The sequence below is a fragment of the Salvelinus sp. IW2-2015 genome, linkage group LG15, assembly GCF_002910315.2.
Source record: "Salvelinus sp. IW2-2015 linkage group LG15, ASM291031v2, whole genome shotgun sequence".
Lineage (NCBI taxonomy): Eukaryota > Metazoa > Chordata > Actinopteri > Salmoniformes > Salmonidae > Salvelinus > Salvelinus sp. IW2-2015.
Window position 1 is genome coordinate 52,200,085 of NC_036855.1, and position 26,225 is coordinate 52,226,309.

At 43.5% G+C, this 26,225-nt stretch overlaps 3 protein-coding genes across 6 annotated transcripts in view; all 3 read right to left on the reverse strand.

Annotated features, from left to right (window-relative positions):
- LOC111974169 (two pore channel protein 2) overlaps positions 1–16,873 on the reverse strand; it is a 28,981-nt gene extending 12,108 nt beyond the window's left edge. For 2 of the 4 annotated variants that reach the window (XR_011481060.1, XM_024001804.2), the window contains exons 1-16: positions 16,443–16,872; positions 4,557–4,612; positions 4,346–4,422; positions 3,859–4,036; positions 3,595–3,711; positions 3,358–3,464; positions 2,980–3,052; positions 2,584–2,683; positions 2,414–2,479; positions 2,245–2,309; positions 2,028–2,137; positions 1,857–1,938; positions 1,648–1,734; positions 1,362–1,481; positions 694–882; positions 236–285 (exon numbers count right to left, since the gene is read on the reverse strand). Coding sequence is in view for 3 of the 4 variants with exons in the window: in XM_024001804.2 (XP_023857572.1) it covers positions 236–285; positions 694–882; positions 1,362–1,481; positions 1,648–1,734; positions 1,857–1,938; positions 2,028–2,137; positions 2,245–2,309; positions 2,414–2,479; positions 2,584–2,683; positions 2,980–3,052; positions 3,358–3,464; positions 3,595–3,711; positions 3,859–4,036; positions 4,346–4,422; positions 4,557–4,612; positions 16,443–16,581 (1,616 nt within the window). In the remaining variant the exon portion in view is untranslated. Of the gene's footprint in view, positions 1–235; positions 286–693; positions 883–1,361; positions 1,482–1,647; positions 1,735–1,856; positions 1,939–2,027; positions 2,138–2,244; positions 2,310–2,413; positions 2,480–2,583; positions 2,684–2,979; positions 3,053–3,357; positions 3,465–3,594; positions 3,712–3,858; positions 4,037–4,345; positions 4,423–4,556; positions 4,613–11,702; positions 11,790–16,442 lie in introns of those variants that run through there. The other 2 variants (XM_024001805.2, XM_070447266.1) reach the window with 2 other exon arrangements.
- nadsyn1 (NAD synthetase 1) overlaps positions 1–26,225 on the reverse strand; it is a 137,043-nt gene that overhangs the window by 109,451 nt on the left and 1,367 nt on the right. The window lies entirely within an intron of this gene.
- LOC111974409 (glutamine-dependent NAD(+) synthetase-like) lies at positions 20,694–23,073 on the reverse strand. The gene is made up of 6 exons (XM_070447372.1): positions 23,011–23,073; positions 22,304–22,435; positions 22,177–22,208; positions 21,916–21,982; positions 21,489–21,613; positions 20,694–21,011 (listed from the first exon to the last, which is right to left on the reverse strand). The coding sequence occupies exons 1-6, from the start codon at positions 23,071–23,073 to the stop codon at positions 20,927–20,929; spliced, it is 504 nt and encodes a 167-aa protein (XP_070303473.1). The 3' UTR covers positions 20,694–20,926.

Genomic DNA, 26,225 nt, shown 5'->3' on the forward strand with positions numbered 1-26,225 from the left:
ATGTTTATCATGTGCATCACCATGTACCATATCTATATGTCCATGTTTCTATTCCTGTTTTCGACCATCCCCATGTACCTGTGTGTGAGTGTGTGTGTGTGTGTGTGCGTAAACAAAGTTACTCTTTCATCACTATTGTAACTGTATATACAAATGAGCACCATCCTTCAAGACAATTTCCTTATACAGAATATATTTGTTGAGAGAGAAATATGACCGAAGTGAAGACACCAACCATTTAGGAAACGGAAGCCTGTAGGTGGCAAAAATTGTGATCTGAAGGACCTGTTAAAAAAAAAATCAAATACTTTTGAGTTATATTACCAAGACAGAAATATGCTTAAAGGGGCAGTATGTAGCTTTTTGGGGGGCGACCGGACCAAATTCACATAGAAATGTGAGTTATAGATCTGAGAAGCGGTAGATCGATTCGATGTGCACTTTGTCTATGCTCCCTGTTAAGTTACGTTTTAGCAAGCATCTTTTCTCTTTCGGTTTTGTATACCAGCTTCAAACAGTTGAATACAAGATATTTGGTTAATGAAAATAAATTTCAGAGCAGTTTAGACTGCACAATGATTCTCTACACACTATACATTGTTAAACTGAAATTAGGAGAAGCATTGAAATGGTTGAGTGATTTCTACATATTGCACCTTTAATATGTTTCCTTTCATTTACAGAATATCTTACCAGAAGGCAAACTGTGAGAAGTCCATCAAATATATTGTTTCTGTATGACAAGTAGCCTCTCCACCCAAAGGCTAATATCTTAAGACTCATCTCCATCAGGTAGTATAGAATAAAGAAACAGTTAATAACTTCCATGTAGTAGTCATCCCGCTCTGCAATGGACTTCTCGGAGTCAAGCACCAGTATGGTCTGCAACACACAGAGAGAAAAGGTGTGTAKGGCGTGCGTACTGGCGGTAGAGAAGTCAGGCGCAGGAGAACAAAGACTGTGTTCCAACGGCGCAGTTTAATGATAGAAATCGCCGTGAACAAAACACAATAATCATAATGGGACAAAACCCCAGACATAACGTGCACAAGCACTTACAAAAAACAATACCGGACAAGGACATGTGGGGAACAGAGTTTTAAATACACAACATGTAATTGATGGGATTGAAACCAGGTGTGTGGGAAGACAAGACAAAACAAATGGAAAATGAAAGGTGGATCGGCGATGGCTAGAAGACCGGTGACGTCGACCGCCGAACGTCGCCCGAACAAGYAGAGGGACCGACTTCGGAGGAAGTRGTGACACCGAGAGACCAAACAAGTTGAGGCTCTGTCTAATATGATGGACACACAAACAACAGGCACGACATCCTGTCTGTAAGAAGGTCCTGGACTTACACAGATGCACATGACATTGGTCAGGGCCACGGCGTTGCCCACTACCGTAACATAGTAGTGGCTGAAAACCAACTGAAGCCTCTGGAGGAGTGAGGAGTTGTACTCTGGCTTTGGAGGGTGCTGCAGGAGAAAGACAATGAAGACTCGTCAAATCATACAGGAGCAATCTAGCTATCATTTAGACAAGTAAAATAAGCCAGTTTAGAACCAACATTGAAGTTAAATCCATTACAGTAACATTGATCCAGTGGAGAAGCACAGAGCAGTTAATGAGATGTGGCCCCACCTCTTTAATGCGGTCCTTGTCCAGCTCGTCAAAAAGCCTCCGGAAGGCTTCCCACTGGATAAAGCCATCTGACAACTGCTGCACTCTCTACACATAGAGAGAGGGAAAAAGAGAGAGAGAAAAAGAGGGAGAGAGGCACATTCAAAGGGAGCTATATTCAAATGTTTATCCAACACGTTCTAAAGATTTGCACCGTAGTCTTTTCTCACCTTGATGATGGCTTGTCTGTAGTAGGACTTCATTTGTACCCTCGCCATGACCTGCAAAGAGGCATCCACCCGCACACGCTCTCTGGGAGGGACAAGATGTAAGGCCATTCAGTGTGTGTGTGTGTGTCTTTGTCTGTGTAGGGATAAGGGTAGGAGAATGAGCAGTCTCACACATTCTCCTCTGAGTGTGTAGCGTCCTGACCCCGCCCCTGGCAGGACATGACCTCAAAGGCAGCTCTGACGCCCAGTCTCCTCCTCAGGATGGATGCCTGGACAGACATCTGCCACAAGAGAACAGTTTCATCATGATTACCTATAGGGTTTACACTGTACCTTAAAATGGTCTGATATTTAAATCATATCAATCCAGTGCCAGTCTTAAACTCACCAGCAGGTATCCCCTGAACTGGTTGTAAACAATGGCAGTTAGCAAGTTCATCAAGAAGTAGCTTCCTGAGAGCAGTAAATAAGACAAATTATCAACCTATTGTGTTACCACTCAATTAGTTTCATATTTTCCGTGTCTCTTAACAGTTCATTTGGTGGCTAGTTCTTACCAAAACCACTGAAGAGAATGAAGAAGATGGAGTATCCTCGGTTTAAGGAATAGGCCGGAATCATCACTGTTAAAAAAAACACGAAGACAGGCTTAGGTGGAGAAGACATCTGTACATTATGCAGCAGAAAATATATGTTTAATTCACTGTGACCTACACAGTGAACTTACCATCAGGGTTATTGGCTGTAGTGAGGAGCACCAAGAGAGAGGAGAGAGATGTGGGCAAGTCTCTGAAGTAGGCCTCCCACTCCCCATTTTGCTTAGGCTTCTAGGGACAAAACAGAGGTAATACGGAGATATTTAAGTCCCTTATAACAACAATGCTAAATGGACATTCATCGTGCTTTATCCTGGTCTTAATGGTCACGTGAGGGCGAGTTTCTGTACAGGTCTTTATTTAGACAAGTGTAATATGACACATCTACCACCGGTTGGTGTTAAAAGCTCTGTTAAAGCCTGTACCACCGGGGTGAATAAAACAGTAGTGAGGTAAGGTAAAAGGGCATATTCAGGCTTGAGAACTGGGCGTCAACAGAACAGCCAGCAGGGTGGAACAGAGCGTACCTCTCCTTTGGCAAAGAGCAGCATGCCAATCATGGTGAAGAGGCAGAGGTGGAGAGCCAGGAGCAGGATAACACTGGGAGGTAAGAGAGAGAGGAGGGGTGCATTAGACACACACCTCTGCAATGACAGTCAAGCCTACATACAGGCATCCATCCTAAGGAGGAGAAGTAGATTAGGGTGCCCTCTGCGGGTCTCACATGTACTGAAACAAGAGTGAATCATGTATCAGTATATAACCCTAAATATAGGAGTTATAGCAGTTTTAGGGAACTATGTATGTGATAACAGAAGTGAGAGTATTTTGAGGTTGATGATCATTGTAAAGCTGTGAAGTGAAGATATGAGATTGAACAAAGTGTTGGTGTTTAACACAAATACCTGGCTATCTCTGGGAGAGTCCTCTTGATGCACTTTAATGTTTTCTTCATCAGGGAGGAGTTTTGAAGGAGGAAGAAGGGCCGAATGAGTCTCCTAACTCGTAAGTTCTGACATCGAACAACAAAGGGAAAGAGCAATATTCCATTTGAGTCTTTGTATTGTAAACCATGCCTTTATCAACTGTCAAGAGACATGTTACAGAGGATGTATAAACCAATATCTTGAATATGATCTCACCTGATCACAATACATGCTCAACGTCAATGTCCAATCAATTACAGATGCTGAGATGGCCAAGATGTAGACAATCAACCACTTGCATTTCCGAAACTCGTCCCAGCCAATCAAATAGCTCTAAGGACAATAGATTAAGCTCGAGCCATATATATATATTTATTGCAAATAAATACACAAAATTGATGTTTATGTACTTTGAGATTTCTTGTTGCCCATCTACTCTCTTCCCCGTTGACATTGTCAGAAACATGGCCTGATGGTTACCTTGGTAGTGAGGTCAATGGCAAAGATTATGAGGCAGACAATCTCTATGCCCTCTGTCAGGCCACAGGGGGGCTCCCAGGGGGGAGGTCTGAAGCGAGGGTCTGATGTGTAGGAGAAGGACGAGGGCCTCTCGATGAAAGCCAGCATCAAGACGACCGCAATAGTCAGGCCCAGCCCCCTGAGCAACACAGACAGTCATATAACAATGACACAAAACCCGTGGGGCTCAAACATCTGACTGAGAACGAGAACAGTGATGGCTAGCTTCACTGTCATAAAGTGCTCTTCTCACTACCCTTAACCACAGAGGAAGCTAAGACAGGACCGAGTTAAGACATAGCAATGCCGAGTGTGGTCACATATTGCAGTGAGATACATTGCAGAGGGGATATACTGACATCCTTCAGAGGATAGGACAAATATAAGAATAGAAGCGTGCAGAACCATCCAGAACGATATACTTTGACTCACGACAGTAGCGACTTACCATTGCCATAACCTGGAGTAGTACCACCTGTACAGACGTAATGAGTTTGTATCCACTCTATGATTGATGGATCGGTACTGTAGAACGAGAAACACATTTCATTGTTTTGAAACCGCAGTTTAGGGGTAGTTCGTAATCAACACGAGTCATACAAATAATATGTGTCAATCAGTTACAGCGACAGTTCATACAAAGGATATATATGTTTCACCTGTATGGCGTCCTCAATAAACACAACAGCTTGCTGGAGGTAGAGATCCTCATCACCTGTGTATGAGGAGGGGGAAATGATCACGCATGTACATTGTCAAAAGCAAGTGCTGTGAAACAATCGTCGTTCTCAAGCTAATAAAGTCATACTCTGTATTGATTGAAAACAAAACATTGAAAACAAACCCGTCGCCCTATCTGTCGCTTTTCTCAAGCAAATGAATAAACCCCAACCAAACGTGCATCTCGTGATCTCCTTTTATCAGTGGCCACTGATTCTACAACAAAAACAGCGCAGTCAGTTCCACAGAGGTCAAAGTCTGAGCCCATATCCTAATCCTACAGTAGGCCTGTGTGCATGTGTATGCAGTAAAGTTCAACACTAGCKTGTCTGAATTCATCTTAGTCGTTCAAATATTCCAATTGAATTATACCCAAGTCTGGATGAATAGCGTGTTCCAAACATCCCTCGCCAGGTCAGATTAAATTAGCTACTGATTCCAGGCATTTTTCCACAGAGCTGATCGCACATCTAAATGTCAACTGAACCCTCTTTCACTTACTGGACTGGACTGTCACTTCAATTCAATTATCATTTTCGGTTTAAATCCAATTCATGAAGCTATTCTGATCTGTGATAAGAAGCCATATCATCTCCTGGATTTGTCTTTGTCCCCATTTGTTCCCCTTCAAATTTGTGAATGGGGATATTTCAGCCACACCCATTGCTGACAGGTGTATAAAATCGAGCAATCTCCACAACCATGCAATCTCCATAGACAAACATTGGTAGTAGAATGGCCCGTACTGAAGAGCTCAGTGACTTTCAACGTGGCACCGTCATAGGATGCCAACTTTCYAACAAGTCAGTTCGTCAAATTTCCGCCCTGCTAGAGCTTCCCTGGCCAGTGCTGTTATTATGAAGTGGAAACGTCTAGGAGCAACAACGGCTCAGCCGCAAAGTGGTAGTCCACACAAGCACACAGAATGGGACCGCCGAGTGCTGAAGCGCGTAGCCCGTAAAAATTGTCTTTCCTCGGTTGCATCACTCAGTACCGAGTTCCAAACTGCCTTTGAAAGCAGAGCTTCATTAAATGGATTTCCATGGCCGAGCAGCCGCACACAAGCCTAAGTTCACCATGCACAATGCCAAATTTGGGTGGAGTGGTGTAAAGCTTGCCGCCRTTTGACCCTGGAGCAGTGGAAAAGCATTCTCTGGAGTGATGAATCACGCTTCACCATCTGGCAGTCCAGTGGACAAATCTGGGTGTGACGGATGCCAGGAGAACGCTACCTGCCCAAATGCATAGTGCCAACTGTAAAGTTTGGTGGAATAGGTTTTTAATTCCAGTGACGGGAAATCAACGCTATAGCATACAATGACATTCTAGACGATTCTGTGCATCCAACTTTGTGGCAACAGTTTGGGGAAGGCCCTTTCCTGTTTCAGCATGACAATGCCCCCGTGCACAAAGTGAGGTCCATACAGAAATGGTTTGTCGAGATCAGTGTGGAAGAACTTGAACACTGACTGCGAGCCAGGCCTAATCGGCCAACATCAGTGCCCGAACTCACTAATGCTCTTGTAGCTGAATGGGTGCAAGTCCCCGCAGCAATGTTCCAACATCTGGTGGAAAGCCTTCCCAYAAGAGTGGAGGCTGTTATTCCAGCAAATGGGGGACCAACTCCAAATGAATGCCTATGATATTGGAATGAGATGTTCGACGAGCAGGCCACTTTTGGCCACGTAGTGTATTTCATTACATCACTGTCTTTCAAAAGCTTTGTGTGGGGTGTAAAGAAGAGCTACTGTACTATACATCATCAGTAAAACGGGATGTCTGAAAAGGGCAGAGTAATCTAGGGCAGGGTAATCTWGGGCATCCTTGTTCAACAAGACATAACACAATGTGGAGTTTGGCATTTCAACCTGGCTTCAGGGCAATTCATAGGATTTGGGATGTTTATTGTTCCATTTAGTACAACAAGAAAGATAGGCTTCATTCAAATTCTCGACACACAGTTGAACCGTTTACCCAGAATTCCACTGCCTCTGCAATGTCACTCCACTGGTCAAACTTTTAAAGGTACATTTTCCAGTCGTAATACATGGTCAGATGACTGTTTGATAGTCTTTCCCTTTTCAGATGACTATTCTTTTCTCCCCATATTTTGAAAGAACATGTCCTGCCCATAGAGCAATTGTTAGTACCCCAGACTGGATGACTCATATTAGACTTTGTTTCCCTCCACACTACCACTGCTGACAATTCTGTAAAATTTTATTTCTCCTTTATTTACCTAGGCAAGTCAGTTAAGAACACATTCATATTTACAACGACTGCCTACCCCGGCCAAACAACGCTGGGCCACTACAACCACATTATGTGTCATCACTCATTGTGGCTGTCTGTGACAGGGCAACTTTTCTCAAAAGCAGTTCACAATTTGCTGCCAAAGAAAACTTCCTGTCAATGATTTCTACTGTCACCAAGCATCTTAAAGATTTTTTATAAACACATTTTGGACCACTCAAATAGAGTTTTGAGACATGAAAAACAATTGGTAACACTTTACACTATGTGGACAACTARAAATACCTAGGTGTCTGGCTAGACTGTAAACTCCCCTTCCAGACTCATATTAAACATCTCCACTCCAAAATCAAATCTAGAATCGACTMTCTATTTCYCAACAAAGCCTCCTTCACTCACGCCGCCAAACTTACCCTCGTAAAACTGACTATCCTACCGATCCTCGACTTCGGCGATGTCATCTACAAAATWGCTTCCAACACTCTACTCAGCAAACTGGATGCAGTCTATCACAGTGCCATCCATTTTGTTACCAAAGCCCTTTATACCACTCACCACTGCGACCTGTATGCTCTAGTCGGCTGGCCCTCGCTACATATTCGTCGCCAGACCCACTGGCTCCAGGTCATCTATAAGTCTATGCTAGGTAAAGCTCCGCCTTATCTCAGCTCACTGGTCACGATAACAACACCCACCCATAGCACGCGCTCCAGCAGGTATATCTCACTGGTCATCCCCAAAGCCAACACCTCATTTGGCCGCCTTTCACTTCCACTCTCTTCTGCCAGTGACTGGAACGAGTTTGCAAAGAACGCTGAAGCTGGAGACTTATATTTCCTTCACTAACTATTTAACAAATCAGCTATCTGAGCAGCTAACCGATCGCTGCAGCTGTACATAGTCCATTTGTAAATAGCCCACCCAATCTACCTACCTCATCCCCATATTGTTTTATTTACTTTTCTGCTCTTTTGCACACCAGTATCTCTACTTGCACATCATCATCTGCTCATTTATCACTCCAGTGTTAATCTGCTAAATTGTAATTACTTTGCCACTATGCCTATTTATTGCCTACCTCCTCACGCCATTTTAACACACTGATCATATAGACTTTCTTTTTTCTAATTGTGTTATTGACTGTATGCTGTTTATTCCATGTGTAACTCTGTGTTGCCTTTGTGTCGCACTGCTTTACTTTATCTTGGCCAGGTCCATTGTAAATGAGAACTTGTTCTCAACTAGCTTACCTGGTTAAATAAAGGTGAAATAAAAAAATAAAATAGTGTCATAACACTGGACACCTTATAACACGTCATAACCATGTCATAACATGTATAACAGTTGGCGAAACATATCATAACCTGTCATAACACTCTCATGAAAAACAACATATTATATGTGTGTGACATTATGCAATTTTTTATGACTGTTATGACACCTACATAAGAGTGGCAAAACCCACAAAACCCACCACACAAGGCAAACCATTCCATCCAGCATAGCTACTTGTAAATAGTTCTGTAATATAACATTTCCTGAAATTGGCCATTTTATTACCATGGTAATTGCACATACATTGATGTCAAACATTGTGCCTACCCCAATGCTCTTTGCTGATTACTGGGATGATTGCAGAGCAGAACAGCATGTGTGACTATATACTGATATATGGCGATGTACGTGATAGGCCTCCAGACAGTAGTATGCTCTTTAACAAGTTTATTGTTTGTTTTTCAAATGTACTGTCTGGAGCCAATGTGTCAATGTAATTCATAATGTTTACTCTTAAAAGCAACTTGACATAAATTTTATAGATCATGAAATTATATACAGTGGGGAGAACAAGTATTTGATACACGCCGATTGCAGGTTTTCCTACTTACAAAGCATTAGAGGTCGTCATTTTTATCATAGTTACACTTCAACTGTGAGAGACGGAATCTAAAACAAAAATCCAGAAAAAAATATTGTATGATTTTAAGTAATTAATTTGCATTTTATTGCATGACATAAGTATTTGATAACCTACCAACCAGTAAGAATTCCGGCTCTCACAGACCTTTTAGTTTTTCTTTAAGAAGCCCTCCTGTTCTCCACTCATTATTCTGTATTAACTGCACCTGTTTGAACTCGTTACCTGTATAAAAGACAACTGTCCACACACTCTATCACAACAGACTCCAACCTCTCCACAATGGCCAAGACCAGAGAGCTGTGAAGGACATCAGGGATAAAATTGTAGACCTGCACAAGGCTGGATGGGCTACAAGACAATAGGCAAGCAGCTTGGTGAGAAGGCAACAACTATTGCGCAATTATTGAAAATGGAAGAAGTTCAAGATGCGGTCAATCACCCTCGGTCTGGGGCTCCATGCAAGATCTCACCTCGTGGGGCATCAATGATCATGAGGAAGGTGAGGGATCAGCCCAGAACTACACGGCAGAGCTGGTCAATAATCTGAAGAGAGATGGGACCACAGTCTCAAAGAAAACCATTAGTAACACACTACGCCGTCATGGATTAAAATACTGCAGCGCACGCAAGGTCCCCTGCTCAAGCAGCGCATGTCCAGGCCCGTCTGAAGTTAGCCAATGACCATCTGGATGATCCAGAGGAGGAATGGAGAAGGTCATGTGATCTGATGAGACAAAAATAAGAGCTTTTTGTCTAAACTCCACTCGCCGTGTTTGGAGGAAGAAGAAGGATGAGTACAACCCCAAGAACACCATCCCAACACGTGAAGCGATGGAGGTGAAACATCATTCTTTGGGGATGCTTTTCTGCAAAGGGGACAGGACGACTGCACCCTATTGAGGGGAGGATGGAGGGCCATGTATCGCGAGATCTTGGCCAACAACTCCTTCCCTCAGTAAGAGCATGAAGATGGGTCGTGGCTGGGTCTTCCAGCATGACAACGACCCGAAACACACAGCCAGGGCAACTAAGAGTGGCTCCGAAGAAGCATCTCAAGGTCCTGGAGTGGCCTAGCCAGTCTCCAGACCTGAACCCAATAGAAAATCTTTGGAGGGAGCAAAAGTCCGTATTGCCCAGCGACAGCCACGAACCTGAAGGATCTGGAGAAGGTCTGTATGGAGGAGTGCCAAAATCCCTGCTGCAGTGTGTGCAAACCTTGTCAAGAACTACTGGAAACGTAAGATCTCTGTAATTGCAAACAAGGTTTCTGTTACCAAATATAAGCTCTGCTTTTCTGATGTATCAAATACTTATGTCATGCAATAATATGCAAATTAATTACTTAAAAATCATACAATGTGATTTTCTGGATTTTTGTTTTAGATTCTGTCTCTCACAGTTGAAGTGGACCTATGATAAAAAAATTACAGACCTCTACATGCTTTGTAAGTAGGAAAACCTGCAAAATCGGCAGTGTATCAAATACTTTTCTCCCCACTGTATATATATAGTGGGGTCTGAAATTATTGACACCCTTGATAAAATGAGCAAAAATGACTGTATTATAAATAAATAATTAAATACTGAAGCATTATTGAATTATGCTCAAACAAATGGGGAAATTATTTTAAACTAATACAATTGCTCAGAGAAAAATATTTTGTTTTAACACTTTTTTTCTCAAAAAGGTAGGGGTATAAAACTTATTGACACCCTGTTTCAATACCCTTTTCAATACCTCACGTTGCGGGGATAATAGCTGTACTGTTGATGTCTATAACGTTACAATGCATGGGTGAATATTTAGCTAGTAGTTTTGCACAACAACATCTGTAGAGATGTACAAACACTAGCGGCAGGGTAGCCTAACGTTAGTCGTTAGAGCGTTGAGCCAGTAACCGAAAGGGTGCTGGATCGAAACCCCGAGATGACAAGGTTAAACATCTATCGTTCTGCCCCTGAACAAGGCAGTTAACCCACTGTTCCCCGGCAGGCCATCGTTGTAAATAAGAATTTGTTCTTAACTGACTTGCCTAGTTAAATAAAGGTTCAAATAGCTAGGTAGCTAGCAAGCTATTGTAAATGAATAGTTGAGAGCTAACGTTAGCTATATGTTATGAAAACATTMAGAAATTGGTATTTTAATGTGTTAGCTCTTGGTCTTAGATTTTAGTGTATCTTTCTGTAGCGGTATTACCGCATGTTGTATACCCTACTCTGATTTCTGTTCTTGTATTTTTCAGAGAAAGTAGCTAGCTCATGCATCTGTATCCATTGCGGAGGTGAAGACTGAGGGAGGCTGCCATAAACAAATTTCGAGTCTAAATTCCTGTGAGTGACCCAAAGACAGATGGCCGGCCCTGTTTCAGCCCACTCACGTCAAAATGACAGTTGAATGACAATAGCCAATAATGAATGTAATGATAGACCATTATCCTTTGTTGTCTTGACCTGAGATACTCATCACAGCATCAGTCACAAATCTCTGTCTTTCTCTCACAGATTCTCCACCTTCATGGAGAAGTTGGACCATTACAAAACTGTTGTCCTTGTTCAAAATGTAACGTTATTCATATTTTTTAAATGTAACCTTTATTATACTAGTCAATATGAGAGAAGGTGCTGCAAAGGAGATGCAGATCACCCTGGAAGTGCTACGGGGTATYCGCTCATGATACAGTCACATTACAGTCAATAATTACATTTGGTGACTGTTATGTTCTGTGAATTACTGATGTCCCCTGTAAGAATGGAGCACCCTTGGTCATGCGCAGTGTTGTTCTATGTTATTCTGGTACTAACTGATTCCAGTCAAATGTGAAGCTCCAGTTCCATTTKTTGTATTCAGAGTCTTTCTTATTATATAAATAAGTAATAAGAGCTAAGACACTACAATGGCGACGAGGATGATTACCTGCAGTGTGCATCACGAATGCAGATGGAGCTCATAGGAAGAGAGGAAGATTTTGACCCTGTAGCACAACAGCTAGCAAGCAGTGACGACGAGGGGAGAGCTGACGAGAACGAGGCGGCAGATCAAAGACCCGTGGAGCCGGAGGTAAAGAGAATGGCTAGCATCGGGAAAATAGATGTGTTTGATGACACGCAAGAAAACTGGGCAACTTACATTGAACGACTGGAACAGTACTTCATTGCAAACGACATTGCTYATAACAAGAGAGTACCAGCGTTGTTGAGTTTAATTGGCCCAKAAACGTAGTTTGCTAAGAGATCTGACTGCCCCTCTGAAGCCCTCAAATAAAACATTCACAGAGATTGTGGAGATATTGCAAAATCACCTATCACCTAAACCACTCCTCATCGCCGAACGTTTTCGTTTCCACAAGAGAGATCAGAATGAGGGTGAGGGTGTTAGTACATATGTAGCAGAGTTGAAGAAACTGTCTGAACATTGCCAGTTTGGAGAGAACCTAAATGACACATTAAGGGATAGATTTGTTTGTGGACTGAAACATGAACACATTCAAAAACGTTTGCTCACAGAATCAGATCTCACGTTTGCAAAGGCTGTTGAAATTGCTGTGACTATGGAAATTGCGACGAAAGATGCATTTGAGTTGCAAAGTAAAAGAAATACTGACCTATCACAAACTTCCCTGCACAAGTTTTCGCGCAGCCGACAGCGCCCTCGTGTGGCCGAAAAATGCAACAGGTGTGACAGAGATGGTCACAGAGCAGAGGACTGCCGTTTCAAAGACGAAATTTGTCACAAATGCAGTAGAAGGGGGCACATTCAAAGAGCATGCAGAGCAAAATTCAGTCACAACAGTAAAACTGAGAAAATTAAAGGGTCTGTGAATGCACTAGCAGAGAACAGTGGCAGTGATTTAGAAGAACGATTAATTGGTACAATGGAGTTAAACACAGTGACTTCTCCCAGCAGTAGCATAATATGGGTGACACCAGATATCGAAGGCAAACCCCTCAAAATGGAGCTGGACACAGGATCTGCAGTGTCTATAATTTCCACTACTGTCTACAATGAGCACTTCAAGGCTATCAAGCTGAAGAACACAAATGTGTTGCTGAAGACCTACTCAGGAGAGAGATTGAGCCCAATGGGGGCGTTGCAGGTCAGAGTGAGTTATGGGGGCAAACACAGCAGTTACAGCTGTATGTGGTGCCTGGAACTGCCCCCCCATTATTTGGCAGGGAATGGCTTTCAAATATAAAGCTGAACTGGTGTGARTTGAAAATGCTCCACACGTTCCAGTCCAAAGAGAAAGGCACAGACCAAACACTGGAACACTTGCGGAAGAAATACAACACAGTTTTCAGTGATCAGATGGGAACAGTAAAAGGCTTCACAGCAAAACTTGTACTGAGAGATGACGCAACCCCAAAATTCTGCAACGCCAGATCTGTTCCATACTCCCTGAGACCAAAGGTGGAAGCGGAAATCGATCGCTTGCAGGATACAGGGATCCTGACGAAAGTGMACAGAAGCGAATGGGCCACACCCATAGTTCCTATTGTGAAGAAAGACGGGTCTGTTAGAATGTGTGGGGACTTCAAGGTAACTGTGAATTCAATGTTGCATGTGGACCAATACCCCTTGCCACGTCTGGAGGACATCTTTGCTGCACTAGCTGGTGGGAAACACTTCAGTAAAATCGATCTGAAACAGGCTTACCTGCAGCTACCGGTTGAAGAGAGCTCCAAACAGTACCTGACAATAAACACACACAAAGGTCTATACAGGTATAACCGCCTAGTTTTTGGCATCGCATCGGCCCCAGCCATTTGGCAACGAACTATTGACCAGATTTTGCAAGGAATCCCAGGAACCCAGTGTATCCTGGATGACATGATCATAACAGGACGCACCGACAAAGAACACCTGGCTAACCTGGAAGAGGTCCTGAAAAGACTGAAAGAGTATGGTCTACAGGCAAACTTACAGAAGTGTGAGTTCTTCAAAGACAAGATTGTCTTCTGTGGACATGAAATTGACCGCAATGGATTGCACAAAACACAGGACAAAATCGAGGCAGTGGTACAGGCACCACGACCACAAAATATCACAGAAGTGAGATCTTTTGCGGGARTGATCAATTACTACAGAAGATTCCTCCCAAACCTTTCAGCAGTACTCCAGCCTCTAYATCAGCTCCTGGAAAAGAATAGGACATGGCGGTGGACAGAACAGTGTGAAAATGCATTTCTTGAGGCAAAACGGCTCATCACATCTGAACAGGTCCTGATGCATTACGACCCTGAACTGCCAGTGAAGTTGGCTTGTGATGCGTCCCCTTATGGCTTAGGGGCCGTCCTTTCACACACACTGAAAGATGGGTCAGAGAGGCCAGTTGCATTRGCGCCACGAACATTGAATGATGCAGAGAAAAACTACTCACAAATCGACAAAGAAGCACTGGCGCTAGTGTGGGGCGTCAAGAAATTCCACGCATACCTATATGGCAAGCGTTTCACACTGGTTACGGATCACCAGCCGTTGCTTTCCATTTTCAGTCCAAAGAAAGGCATTCCGGCAATGACAGCAGCCAGGTTACAGCGATCCGCCTTGTTCCTTGCCAGTCATATGTATGACATTGAGTTTAAGCCGTCGTCCCTCCACACAAATGCAGATGGATTATCCAGACTGCCGTGTACAAGAGAAAGACAAAGGAGTGTGGATGCAGTGGACATTTTCCATACCGCTCAGCTCGAGGCACTACCGGTCACAAGCACAGTTATCAAACAGGAGACAAGGAAAGATGTGACCTTGTCAAAAGTGTACACCTACACCATGTCAGGATGGCCAGCTACTGGCAGAAAGGAGCTGACTCCAGCGGAGGAGTCAGGAGCTGATTTCCAGCGGAGAAACGAAATTACAACGTACCAAGGATGTTTGATGTGGGGAATGAGAGTCATGATACCCCAGAAATGCCAACATCAGGTTTTGCAGCAACTACATGAAGGTCATGTTGGAATTGTCAAAATGAAGCTGCTCGCAAGGAGCCACTTCTGGTGGCCAGGTCTGGATCAACAGATAGAAAACATGGCGAAGAACTGTAGCGGATGTTTGGAAACCCTTCACATGCCTGCWCCTGTCCCAGTCCACCCTTGGGAATGGCCCACAGAGCCATGGCAGAGAATTCATGTGGACTACGCTGGTCCCTTTGAAAAGCACATGTTTCTGGTTATAGTTGATGCCCATTCCAAATGGCCAGAGGTGTTTTGCACTGACTCCTCCACCTCAGCTCAGACGATAGAGTGTCTCAGAACAACGTTTGCACGCTTCGGATTGCCGCTGCAGCTAGTAAGTGACAACGCMCAAGCTTTTGTAAGTGACGAGTTTACAAGATTCATGTCAGTAAATGGAATCAAACACTCAARCTCAGCTCCGTACCACCCTGCCACCAATGGGCTGGCAGAACGCTTTGTGCAAACCCTAAAGCAAGGACRCCYGGCAGCAAAACGAGATGAAGGGACTTTGCAAACAAAACTGGCCAAGTTCCTGGTCTCCTACCGAAACACCCCACATGCCACGACAAATGAAAGCCCAGCCGCACTGATGTTCGGGAGGCCTCTCCGCACACGGRTGGACATCATGAAGCCTAACAGGCGTAATGAAGTGCTGAACAAACAAGCCAAGATGCTCTCCGGTYGCCGGGAGCGCCATCTCCAAACAGGACAGGAAGTGATGGTGCGAGACTACAGAAGAGGAGGGAAATGGACAAGAGGGACCGTACATACACAAACGGGACCCAGAACTTACCAGGTTCAAGTGAGCCCAGACATAATGTGGCGGCGTCACATTAYCCAAATGCATTCCACGGAATACAGCACAACAATCGAGAGGGAACAGGCACAGAGAGCTCCTGAGAGTGACACACAAGGAACTGTAGAGGACGGTGGAGCAGTAAAGAGACCCCAGGCTGAAAGAAGGGAACGTGTTGATGAAGGTGCTGCTATAGCAGAAGCTATAAGGGAGCAAGCATACACTGAGGATGTTCAGGAGCCTCCAGACAATCCTAGGCGCTACCCAGAACGAAGGCACCGTCCACCAGACAGACTGGACTTATAAACAAACAAACAAAAACTAACTGTTCAAGTTCAAATTAAAAGATGCAAAATAACTACAACAAGTTCTGGGAAGTGTTTCAGTTGTGGGTTGGTAAAAGTAACTCTGATTGTATAAGAGAAGGAATGTTATGTTCTGTGAATTACTGATGTCCCCTGTAAGAATGGAGCACCCTTGGTCATGCGSAGTGTTGTTCTATGTTATTCTGGTKCTAACTGATTCCAGTAAAATGTGAAGCTCCAGTTCCATTTCTTMTATTCAGAGTCTTTCTTATTATATAAATAAGTAATAAGAGCTAAGACACTACAGTGACAATTTGTTAATTTGATTGACTGTAGTATATACAACCATATGAATTACTTCTCATGTCAATGCTACACCGTCCAGAACATCACTGGGTGATCAGTGGCCTGATATTATACGGCGAAAGGGTAGAGGACCTTATCATGTCATATGTCACAACAGGTCTAAATATATGTGTCATGACAGTGTTATGAAGATATCGTGACAAGTGATGTCCGCTGTTATGACATTGAATGGTTATGACCGTGTTATAACATGTTATGAAGCTATGCTTCTAATAGTGTGAACTACTGAAACGCTTACCCCCTTCGACACAGCAATACTCTGCAGCAACCGAGGAGGACAGACGTCTCGTCGTTGGGGATCCCTTATCAAGGAGATCATTGTTGTCAGGGTGGGAGCCGTAGTTAATGCTTCCAGTCAGCAGTGGTTCCGATTGCATTTAGTAAATTTGAGCTAACTAAGCGAGTGTAAACTTGTTTATGCAGCACCTGTAACTCGGGTAAAACAAACTCAAACTCCGCCAAGTGTAAATTGACAGTTTTAGTAAAGAGAATGAGAACTATACTGTAACTGTCAGAGAGACAGAAAACATATTATGCTGTCAAAAACGTGTAAATTCGTTAAATCCATCGTTTTCTATTTACAGACAGTTTCTCCACTTAGCTACGACAGTACGGGAAATATGTTTTTAGGAAACGAACTAGCTAGCCTACTCCTCGCTGTGTCTTCGTCCTCAAGTATCACTTTTCACCAGCGGGTGACTCACTGCGCCACTGACCTACACCGCTCGAAACTCAAAGTTCAGCCTGTCCCCCKAAAATGCCTCTAGTAGCTCTTAATGTAAAACAATGGTAGTCTACTTTGGCACGGTCTACTTGCACGGTCTAGTGGTAGTGTACTTTCTATTTTGTTAGTCATCAGCCTTTTACGCGCCAATCAAAGTGGTACGTAAAATACGTTTCACACTTACTCGTTTTAACCATCAGTTTTCCACTTCCTTTGTAAAATCATGTTATACACATAATTGATGACAACATAACAAACCAAGATAAAAACGTGTTTAATAGAAAAGCTGAACATCAATATTTCAATGAACAAGTGTATTGTATTTGAACCTGAGAGAATAGACTGTTGTGAATATTTTTAACAAGACATTGTTACTATTTTTGACCTCCAGTTTAAGCTGGCCTAGAGCATGAAGAATGACAACATAATGCACATAATGCTGAACAACTGACACAAAATAGTCATTTTGAATACCCTTCATTGTTAGAGTCTACAATATCAATCAACAGTCTAGGTCTATTTTCAGAAATTGGTATACTGTACAGCAGTGGCGACCCGTCATTCAAAGCAAGTTAGACCCACATTTTTAGCAAAAATAAATAAATAACAATAGTTTTTTTGTGCTTGCCTGTTATTCTGGCATTAATACGTGACACATACAGTGGGGCAAAAAAGTATTTAGTCAGCCACCAATTGTGCAAGTTCTCCCACTTAAAAATATGAGAGAGGCCTGTAATTTTCATCATAGGTACACTTCAACTATGACAGACAAAATTAGGGAAAAAAATCCAGAAAATCACATTGTAGGATTTTAAATGAATTTATTTGCAAATTATGGTGGAAAATAAGTATTTGGTCAATAACAAAAGTTTATCTCAATACTTTGTTATATACCCTTTGTTGGCAATGACAGAGGTCAAACGTTTTCTGTAAGTCTTCACAAGGTTTTCACACACTGTTGCTGGTATTTTGGCCCATTCCTCCATGCAGATCTCCTCTAGAGCAGTGATGTTTTGGGGCTGTTGCTGGGCAACACGGACTTTCAACTCCCTCCAAAGATTTTCTATGGGGTTGAGATCTGGAGACTGGCTAGGCCACTCCAGGACCTTGAACAAGCAAATGTGAGAGATCCACAGTAAAATGTCATGCTGACTACTGGATCCCCACCTGATTATCAATGGCTCTGAACTGCCAGGACCAGCGAGTGTTGTAGAGGAATGGCCTGAGGTCAAAGCGGTTGTCATCGGGGGCCATAGCCCTCAGCGTGGTAGGATGGTGTCACAGTTGTCATTTTGTGTCTGTTCACAGAATACATCTGGAAGAAGTGTTTCCCTTTGGCTGCCCCCTGAAATGGCAATGGTCAGAAGAAGTGTTATTCTCAATCAAACAAATAGATATCACACACTGAGTGCACAAAACATTATGAACACCTCCTCTTTCCATGACATAGACTAACCAGGGGAATCTTGGTGAAAGCTATGATCCCTTATTGATGTCACTTGTTAAATGCACTTCAATCAGTGTAATTAAAGGGGAGGACACAGGTTAAATAACAACCTTTAATTCTTGAGACAATTGAGACATGGATTGTGTACGTGTCCCATTCATAGGGTGAATGGGCAAGACAAAAGATTGAAATGCCTTTGAACAGAGTATGGTAGTAGGTGCCATGTGCACCAGTTTGTGTCAAGAACTGCAACGCTTTTTTCACACTCAACAGTTTCCCGTGTGTATCAAGAACGGTCCACCACCCAAAGGACATCCAGCCAACTTAACACAACTGTGGGAACCATTGCAGTCAACATGGGCCAGCATCCCTGTGGAACGCTTTTGACACCTTATAGAGTGAATGCAACTCAATATAAGGAAGGTGTTCTTAATGTTTTGTACACTCAGTGTGAACATGACTTTGTGTGAAACATAACACTCTATCATTGAGATTTTTCCTCGTTTTTACACGGTAGGCATCTAATAGTATGAAAATAGTAAATGGTGTGCGATACAGGGGTGTAGAGTGACCTGTAGAGGGGAGAGTGCCTCCCTCCACGTGTGGATGAGTTTCCAGGACAAGCTGTACGGGCCGCACTTGGAAATCTTCCTGATCCGGCCAATCACAGACAGCTCCGAGTATGTCATCCCTATGTCAGACTGACGAGAGGGGGACACAGAGAGTGCAAGAGAGAGGACAACAACAAGGGATAAGGAAGAGGTCAGATTACACCACAACAGAACAAGCTATGTGCACAGATGACATCCCCGAAGAGACATCCATCTTCCAAGCTTGTGAGGTGGTATATATAGACAGCAGTCACGGACAAGGGAAAGTTGAACCACACAGTCAACACAGCCACAGAGGAAAAACATGGCGGGACAATAACAACAGTAGTCAAGCTGAATAGAGCTGAGGGTTTTTATTTATGGTATATGATATGACTTTAACCTGTAAGTCTTAAATGTCAACTTTTCTTAATACGTAAAAAGAAAGGTCAATCCCAGCAGTGTGTGTACAGTATGTGAGAAGAAAAAAAGAATAATAAGTTGACACTTCATATGTGGTTGGCCCACACCCACAATGATCAACATAGTTAGAGGGCCCAAGGCCACATCTGGCAGACAACACAGAGTGTTTTTTAAGTGAGACAGAAAATTCTAGTACTCACTAACCTCTCATCCACATTGGCTGAGCCAAGGACTAGAAGGCCACCAGGTTTACCCTCAGCCCACTGACTGAGCTGAGCAAAGAGGTAGGCCAGAATCATCCTGATACAGGCCGGGGTGGGACAGGCCTGCCGGGAAACAGTGGGTTAACAGTGGGTGTCAGCTCGGGGATTTGATCCAGCAACCTTTCGGTTACTAGCCCAACGCTCTAACCACTAGGCTACCTGCCGCCCCAAAACAGTAGATAAAGGATCATCAAATTCACACACCACACAATTGTTTTCTCAGCTCAGACTGTTCAACTGAAACATGATGGTGTGAGGATTGTGGTGAGCCTGTGTGAATATGCAAGTAAATGGCGCAATAAAAGAGAAGTGCACGCGAGGGCCAAAGCCCTGCTCATCTTAGATTTGTTTTGTTTTTCCACTTTGCAAAAAAACATGTCTCTGCTTTGTTGCAGTGTTTCAGGTATCACCTGAACAATGTATTGGAGTACTCCTCGACCCTTTACACTTAACCCACTTGCACATTCTGTAGGGCAAGGTTTGCTCTGGTGCTTCCACCATTAGCACGGAACTGGGGACACTTTCCCGTAACCATGGAGAAGATTCCCTAGGATGCCTTTCACTGCCATGTCGATGTTGAGGTTCATGTGTGAACTGAATAAACAAGAAAAATACAAAGATGAAAAATAACTTTCGAAGAAAAGCACAAGGTGAGATTTATAACAGATGCAAAACTTATTGTGTTCTAATTTGTTATTCTGTAACTGCCCAACTATGATGGGGCCAGTGACGCTCACGTGCTAATCTGAGCAGCCAGCTCTTTGGCCCTGTTACGGGTTCCCACCGAGGAGTTCTCACTGGCCATGTAGCAGGTGGTAAAGATGCGTCCGCACAGCTCCCGTGGGTCCCGGGGGGTGTAGGACACATCACATCACTACCCGTTGAACATATACAGGGAGAGGGAGGGAAGAAGCTGAAGCTGTAGCTGTCAGAAGCTGTAGTGACAAACTTTGAATGCAACGTCAAACTTTAGAATAGGAGCCATGTGTCCCTTGTGGGACACAACAAACCATTATGGGCCTGTATCCAGTCCAGTACTCACTGCCATCTCTGACTGCCTGGCAGACCAGCACACACATGGGGTAGACAACGCAGGCTATAGAGGAAGTGTCCACACCACCACTGAGGGGCAGGAGGAAACCAGCCTGGAGCAGGGAATAACAGGGGTGTTTATGGACAGAGATAGACAGACAATATAAATATTCAGTACATTTTGTATATCCTTTGTATATTCAGTATAAATATTCAGTAATAAGCAAGTAAGCGTAAGCACATTTACACATCATTCAAACCAAATATAGAACTACTCATCTGACCACTTCTCCTTAGGCAGTACCAAAGACAACATGCTGGACCCAGGCTGAAGACAACAAAGACAAGAACACAGAGACACGCATGTGCATGTATTTGACATGGGTCAAATTGGAGGTTAGAATGAAGGCCCTGTGCTTGTTTGTCACATGAATGGAAGGGTCTGTATGTGTACACTGTACACTGTACAGAGGTGGGCAGTCACATGATCTGGAAAGTAGCTTTTTAAAAAACGTGTATTTTTAGTTTTAACTTCTCTCAGACATGGATTGGCTCCACCAAAGACAGGCAGCTCAGTTTCAGACACAAAGGGAGCAGTCAGGGTAAATTAATGTCACACTCCATGCTTCGGAATCCTCTGTGTGGCGATTTAGTAGGCTGCTATCTCTGTCTGTTTCCAATGATTCCATGGGGGAAAAAACTAAATACAGGGAGACAAAGTCAAAAATAGCTACTATTTATTTTGGACATCATTTTAGCCACACAACACTGTTGTGATCACAGTCTTTGTCAGGGGGTACCATACCCAATCTCCTTCTCAGGGGTGTGGAACTGCCACTCAATGGGCTGGTGAGTGGGGAGGTAGACATCTTCACAATCAGACCGGGAGAAGTCCACTTGGTCTCGATGGCCCGGCTTGTGCTCATACTCCTGGACACAGTGGAGGACATAACAGCAAACCATGTGACATTTCAAATGTAATGGGCATGCTATTTTGAGTCTGAGTCAGTAACTGAAGGGAGAAGTTAAAGTGACTCTCTTGAGTGTGTACCCAGTATAGGGAGGAAATACGACACCGGACAGAGACAGAGCCTGAGTTGAATGTTGAACAGGATTACCTCTGGCTTCCCTTGAGTGGCTAGTTTCACTAGGGGAGTAAGGTGTTTCTGAATCACACCTACTATTTATGAGAAGTAAAAAGTGCCCTGTCTTGAAGAGAGATGTCAGCTCACCACGTGTGGGTGGCAATGCTCTCCTCTGTAGCTGCGGACATCTCCCAGACCAGAGGGGCACAACCTCCTGCAACACACACACACACACGCACACGCACAACACACACACACACACACAACACAACACACCACACACACACACACCACACACACACACACACCACACACACACAACACACACACACACACAGGTTAGACATTGTCCAAGAGTTGACTTTGGGAATGGCTAACATTAGCAATAACATTACACGACAAGCTTACTTGGCATGCCATGTAATCAAACACAGCTCACCCTGGTGTGTGAAGTGAGAGTGAAGTGAGGGTGAAAGAATAGGCTGCAATATATTCTTCTCACATTTACTTTCTGTTTTGTTTAGCCTGTCTTTACCAAGTCGTCCAGGGAGAACTTTCTTCCCTGGGCCACTGTGTCGTCGTTGATGGCCACCATGGCACAACCATCATAGTAGAGTCTGGCTCCATCACAACCCTTCTGATTGGCAAACATGTAGACCCCCCCACTCTGTGCAAAACATCAACACACTTGTCCTTATTACACTTGTAATATCAGAAACCGCCCAACTTCATTACTATGCAATAACAATGAACTCAAATAACATGTAACAACAATGTTGTTATGTAGTAATTACAGTGTTATTACACACGTCTAGGATCAATGTGATGATAAGCTTTACCCAAACTCATACTAATCAAAATATACATGTAGGCAAAACACTGTATGAAATGGAACAGTGCTTTAATGACAAAACAGTACCTCCAAGTGGTTACTGGGCAGGCAACATGCAGTACCTCTATTCTCACTAAACGTACTGTATAACAGGGGTACTCAACTCTTAGCCTACGTGGTCCGGAGCCTGCTGGTTTTCTGTTCGATCTTAGAATTAATTGCGCACACCTGTTGTCCCAGGTCTAAACCGGTCCCTGATTAGAGGGAAACAATAAAAAATGCAGTGGAACCGGCTTCGGGGTCCAGAGTTGAGTTTGAGGGCTGTGTAACATGTGCATGTGTCCGTCCGTTCGTGTGTGTATGATCACCTTCGTGGTGGCTGATTTAACCAGGTTGACTCAGTGGTCTGCCTTGCGTAGCTCGTGGTGGCTGGCTGAGGAGTTGGTGAAGATCTCCACACCGTCCAGACCCATGTCCACATGGGGGCTGCCAAGCACATGGCATTCCCACATGCATCATTACATACTGTAGCTTACTAGAAAAACACACACACACACTGTATATATTTATTTACATATGCAATCTCACTTAATCTCTCAAAAACATTTGAGCTCTCTTTCAATCCATTACACAAATGACTAACGACACACAGAATTACACAACTCATTACAGAAATTGAGTAAAGGTGTGAAAAGAAAAGACCTTCATTTGAGGCTCTTAATTGAATGTACCTCCTAGGGTTCCACAGCTCAGCACAGACCTCACTCCCGATGCAGGTGCCTGGTTGAGAGGACGCAGTCAACAAAGGGGACAGTGTCCTTTAAGAGACAGAACAATGGAAAATAATTTCATTAACGATCCCATTAAATGGATTATACTATTGATTGCTGCACATATACAGTACCAGTCAAAAGTTTGGACACACCTACTAATTCAAGGGTTTTTCTTTATTTTTACTATTTTCCACATTGTAGAATAATAGAGAAGACATCAAAACTATGAAATAACACATATGGGATCATGTAGTAAACCAAAAAGTGTTAAACAAATATTTTCTTCAAAGTAGCCACCCTTTGCCTTGATGACAGCTTTCCACACTCTTGGCATTCTCTCAACCAGCTTCATGAGGTAGTCACCTGGAATGCATTTCAATTAACAGGTGTGCCTTGTTAAAAGTTAATTTGTGGAATTTCTTTCCTTCTTAATGGGTTTGAGCCAATCAGTTGTGTTGTGACAAGGTAGGGGTGGTATACAGAGATAGCCCTATTTGGTAAAATACCAAGTCCATATTATGGCAAGAATAGCTCAAATAAGCAAAGAGAGCTGACAGTCCATCATTACTTTAAGACATGAAGGTCAAGAACTTTTAAAGTTTCTTCAAGGGCAACCACAGAAACCATCAAGCGCTATGATGAAACTGGCTCTCATGAGGACCGCCACAGGAAAGGAAGACCCAGAGTTACCTCTGCTGCAGAGGATAAGTTCATTAGAGTTAACAGCCTCAGAAATTGCAGCCCAAGTAAATGCTTCACAGAGTTGCTTCACAAGCAACAGACACATCTCAACATCAACTATTCAGAGGAGACTGCGTGAATCAGGTCTTCATGGTCGAATTGCTGCAAAGAAACCACTACTAAAGGATACCAATAAGAAGAAGAGACTTGCTTGGGCCAAGAAACACGAGCAATGGACATTAGACCGGTGGAAATCTGTCCTTTGCTTTGATGAGTCTAATTTTGAGATTTTTGGTTCTAACCGCCATGTCTTTGTGAGACGCGGAGTAGGTGAACGGATTATCTCTGCATGTGTAGTTCCCACAGTGAAGCATGGAAGAGAAGGTGTGATGGTGCTTTGCTGGTGACACTGTCTGTGATGTATTTAGAATTCACACTTAACCGGCATGGCTACCACAGCATTCTGCAGTGATACGCCATCCCATCTGGTTCGCTCTTAGTGGGACTATCATTTGTTTTTCAACAGGACAACGACCCAACACACCTCCAGGCTGTGTAAGGGCTATTTTACCAAGAAGGAGAGTGATGGAGTGCTGCATCAGATAACCTGGCCTCCACAATCACCCGACCTCAACCCAATTGAGATGGTTTGGGATTGGTTGGACCCCAGAGTGAAGGAAAAGCAGCCAACAAGTGCTCAGCATATGTGGGAACTCCTTCAAGACTGTTGGAAAAGCATTCCCTGAAGCTGGTGAGATAAATCCAACGAGTGTGCAAGACCTGCAGTCAAACGGCAAGTTGGTGGCTACTTGAAGAATTCAAATAAAAAGATACAGTGGGGCAAAAAGTATTTAGTCCCACCAATTGTGCAGTTCCTCCACTTAAAAAAGATGAGAGACGCCTGTAATTTTCATCATAGGTACACTTCAACTATGACAGACAAAATGAGAAAAAGAATATCCAGAAAAATCACAATTGTAGGATTTTAATGAATTTATTGCAAATTACGGGTGGAAATATAAGTATTTGGTCACCTACAAACAAGCAAGATTTCTGGCTCTCACAACCTGTAACTTCTTTCTTTAAGAGGCTCCTCTGTCCTCCACTCGTTACCTGTATTAATGGCACCTGTTGAACTTTTATCAGTATAAAAGCACACCTGTCCACAACCTCAAACAGTCACACTCCAAACTCCACTATGGCCAAGACCAAAGAGCTGTCAAAGCGACACCAGATAACAAAATTGTAGACCTGCACCCAGGCTGGGAAGACTGAATTCTGCAATAGGTAAGCAGCTTGTTTGAAGAAATCAACGTGGACAATTATTAGGAAATGAAGAAGCATACAAGACCACTGATAATCTCCCTCGATCTGGGCTCCACGCAAGATCTCACCCCGTGGGGTCAAAATGCACTAAGAACGGTGAGCAAAAAATCCCAGAACCACACGGAGACCTAGTGAATGACCTGCAGAGAGCTGGGACCAAAGTAACAAAGCCTACCATCAGTAACACACTACGCCGCCAGGACTCAAATCCTGCAGTGCCAGACGTGTCTCCCTGCTTAAACCAGTACATGTCCAGGCCCGTCTGAAGTTCTAGAGAGCATTTGGATGATCCAGAAGAAGATTTGGAGAATGTCATATGGTCAGATGAAACCAAAAATAGAACTTTTTGGTCTAAAAACTCAACTCGTCGTGTTTGGAGGACAAAGAATGCTGAGTTGCATCCAAAGAACACCATACCTACTGTGAAGCATGGGTGGAAACATCATGCTTTGGGCTTTCTGCAAAGGACCAGGACGACTGATCCGTGTTAAAGAAAGAATGATGAATGCATATCGTAGAGATTTGAGTGAAAACCTCCTTCCATTCAGCATAAGGCATGAATGAACGTGGCTGGGTCTTTCAGCATGACAATGATCCCAAACACACCGCCCGGGAAACGAAGGAGTGGCTTCGTAAGAAGCATTTCAAGGTCCTGAGTGGCCTAGCCAGTCTCCAGATCTCAACCCCATAGAAAATCTTTGGAGGGAGTTGAAAGTCAGTGTTGCCCAGCAACAGCCCCAAAACATCACTGCTCAGAAGAATCTGCATGGAAGAATGGCCAAAATACCAGCAACAGTGTGTGAAAACCTGTTGAAGACTTACAGAAAACGTTTGACCTCTGTCAT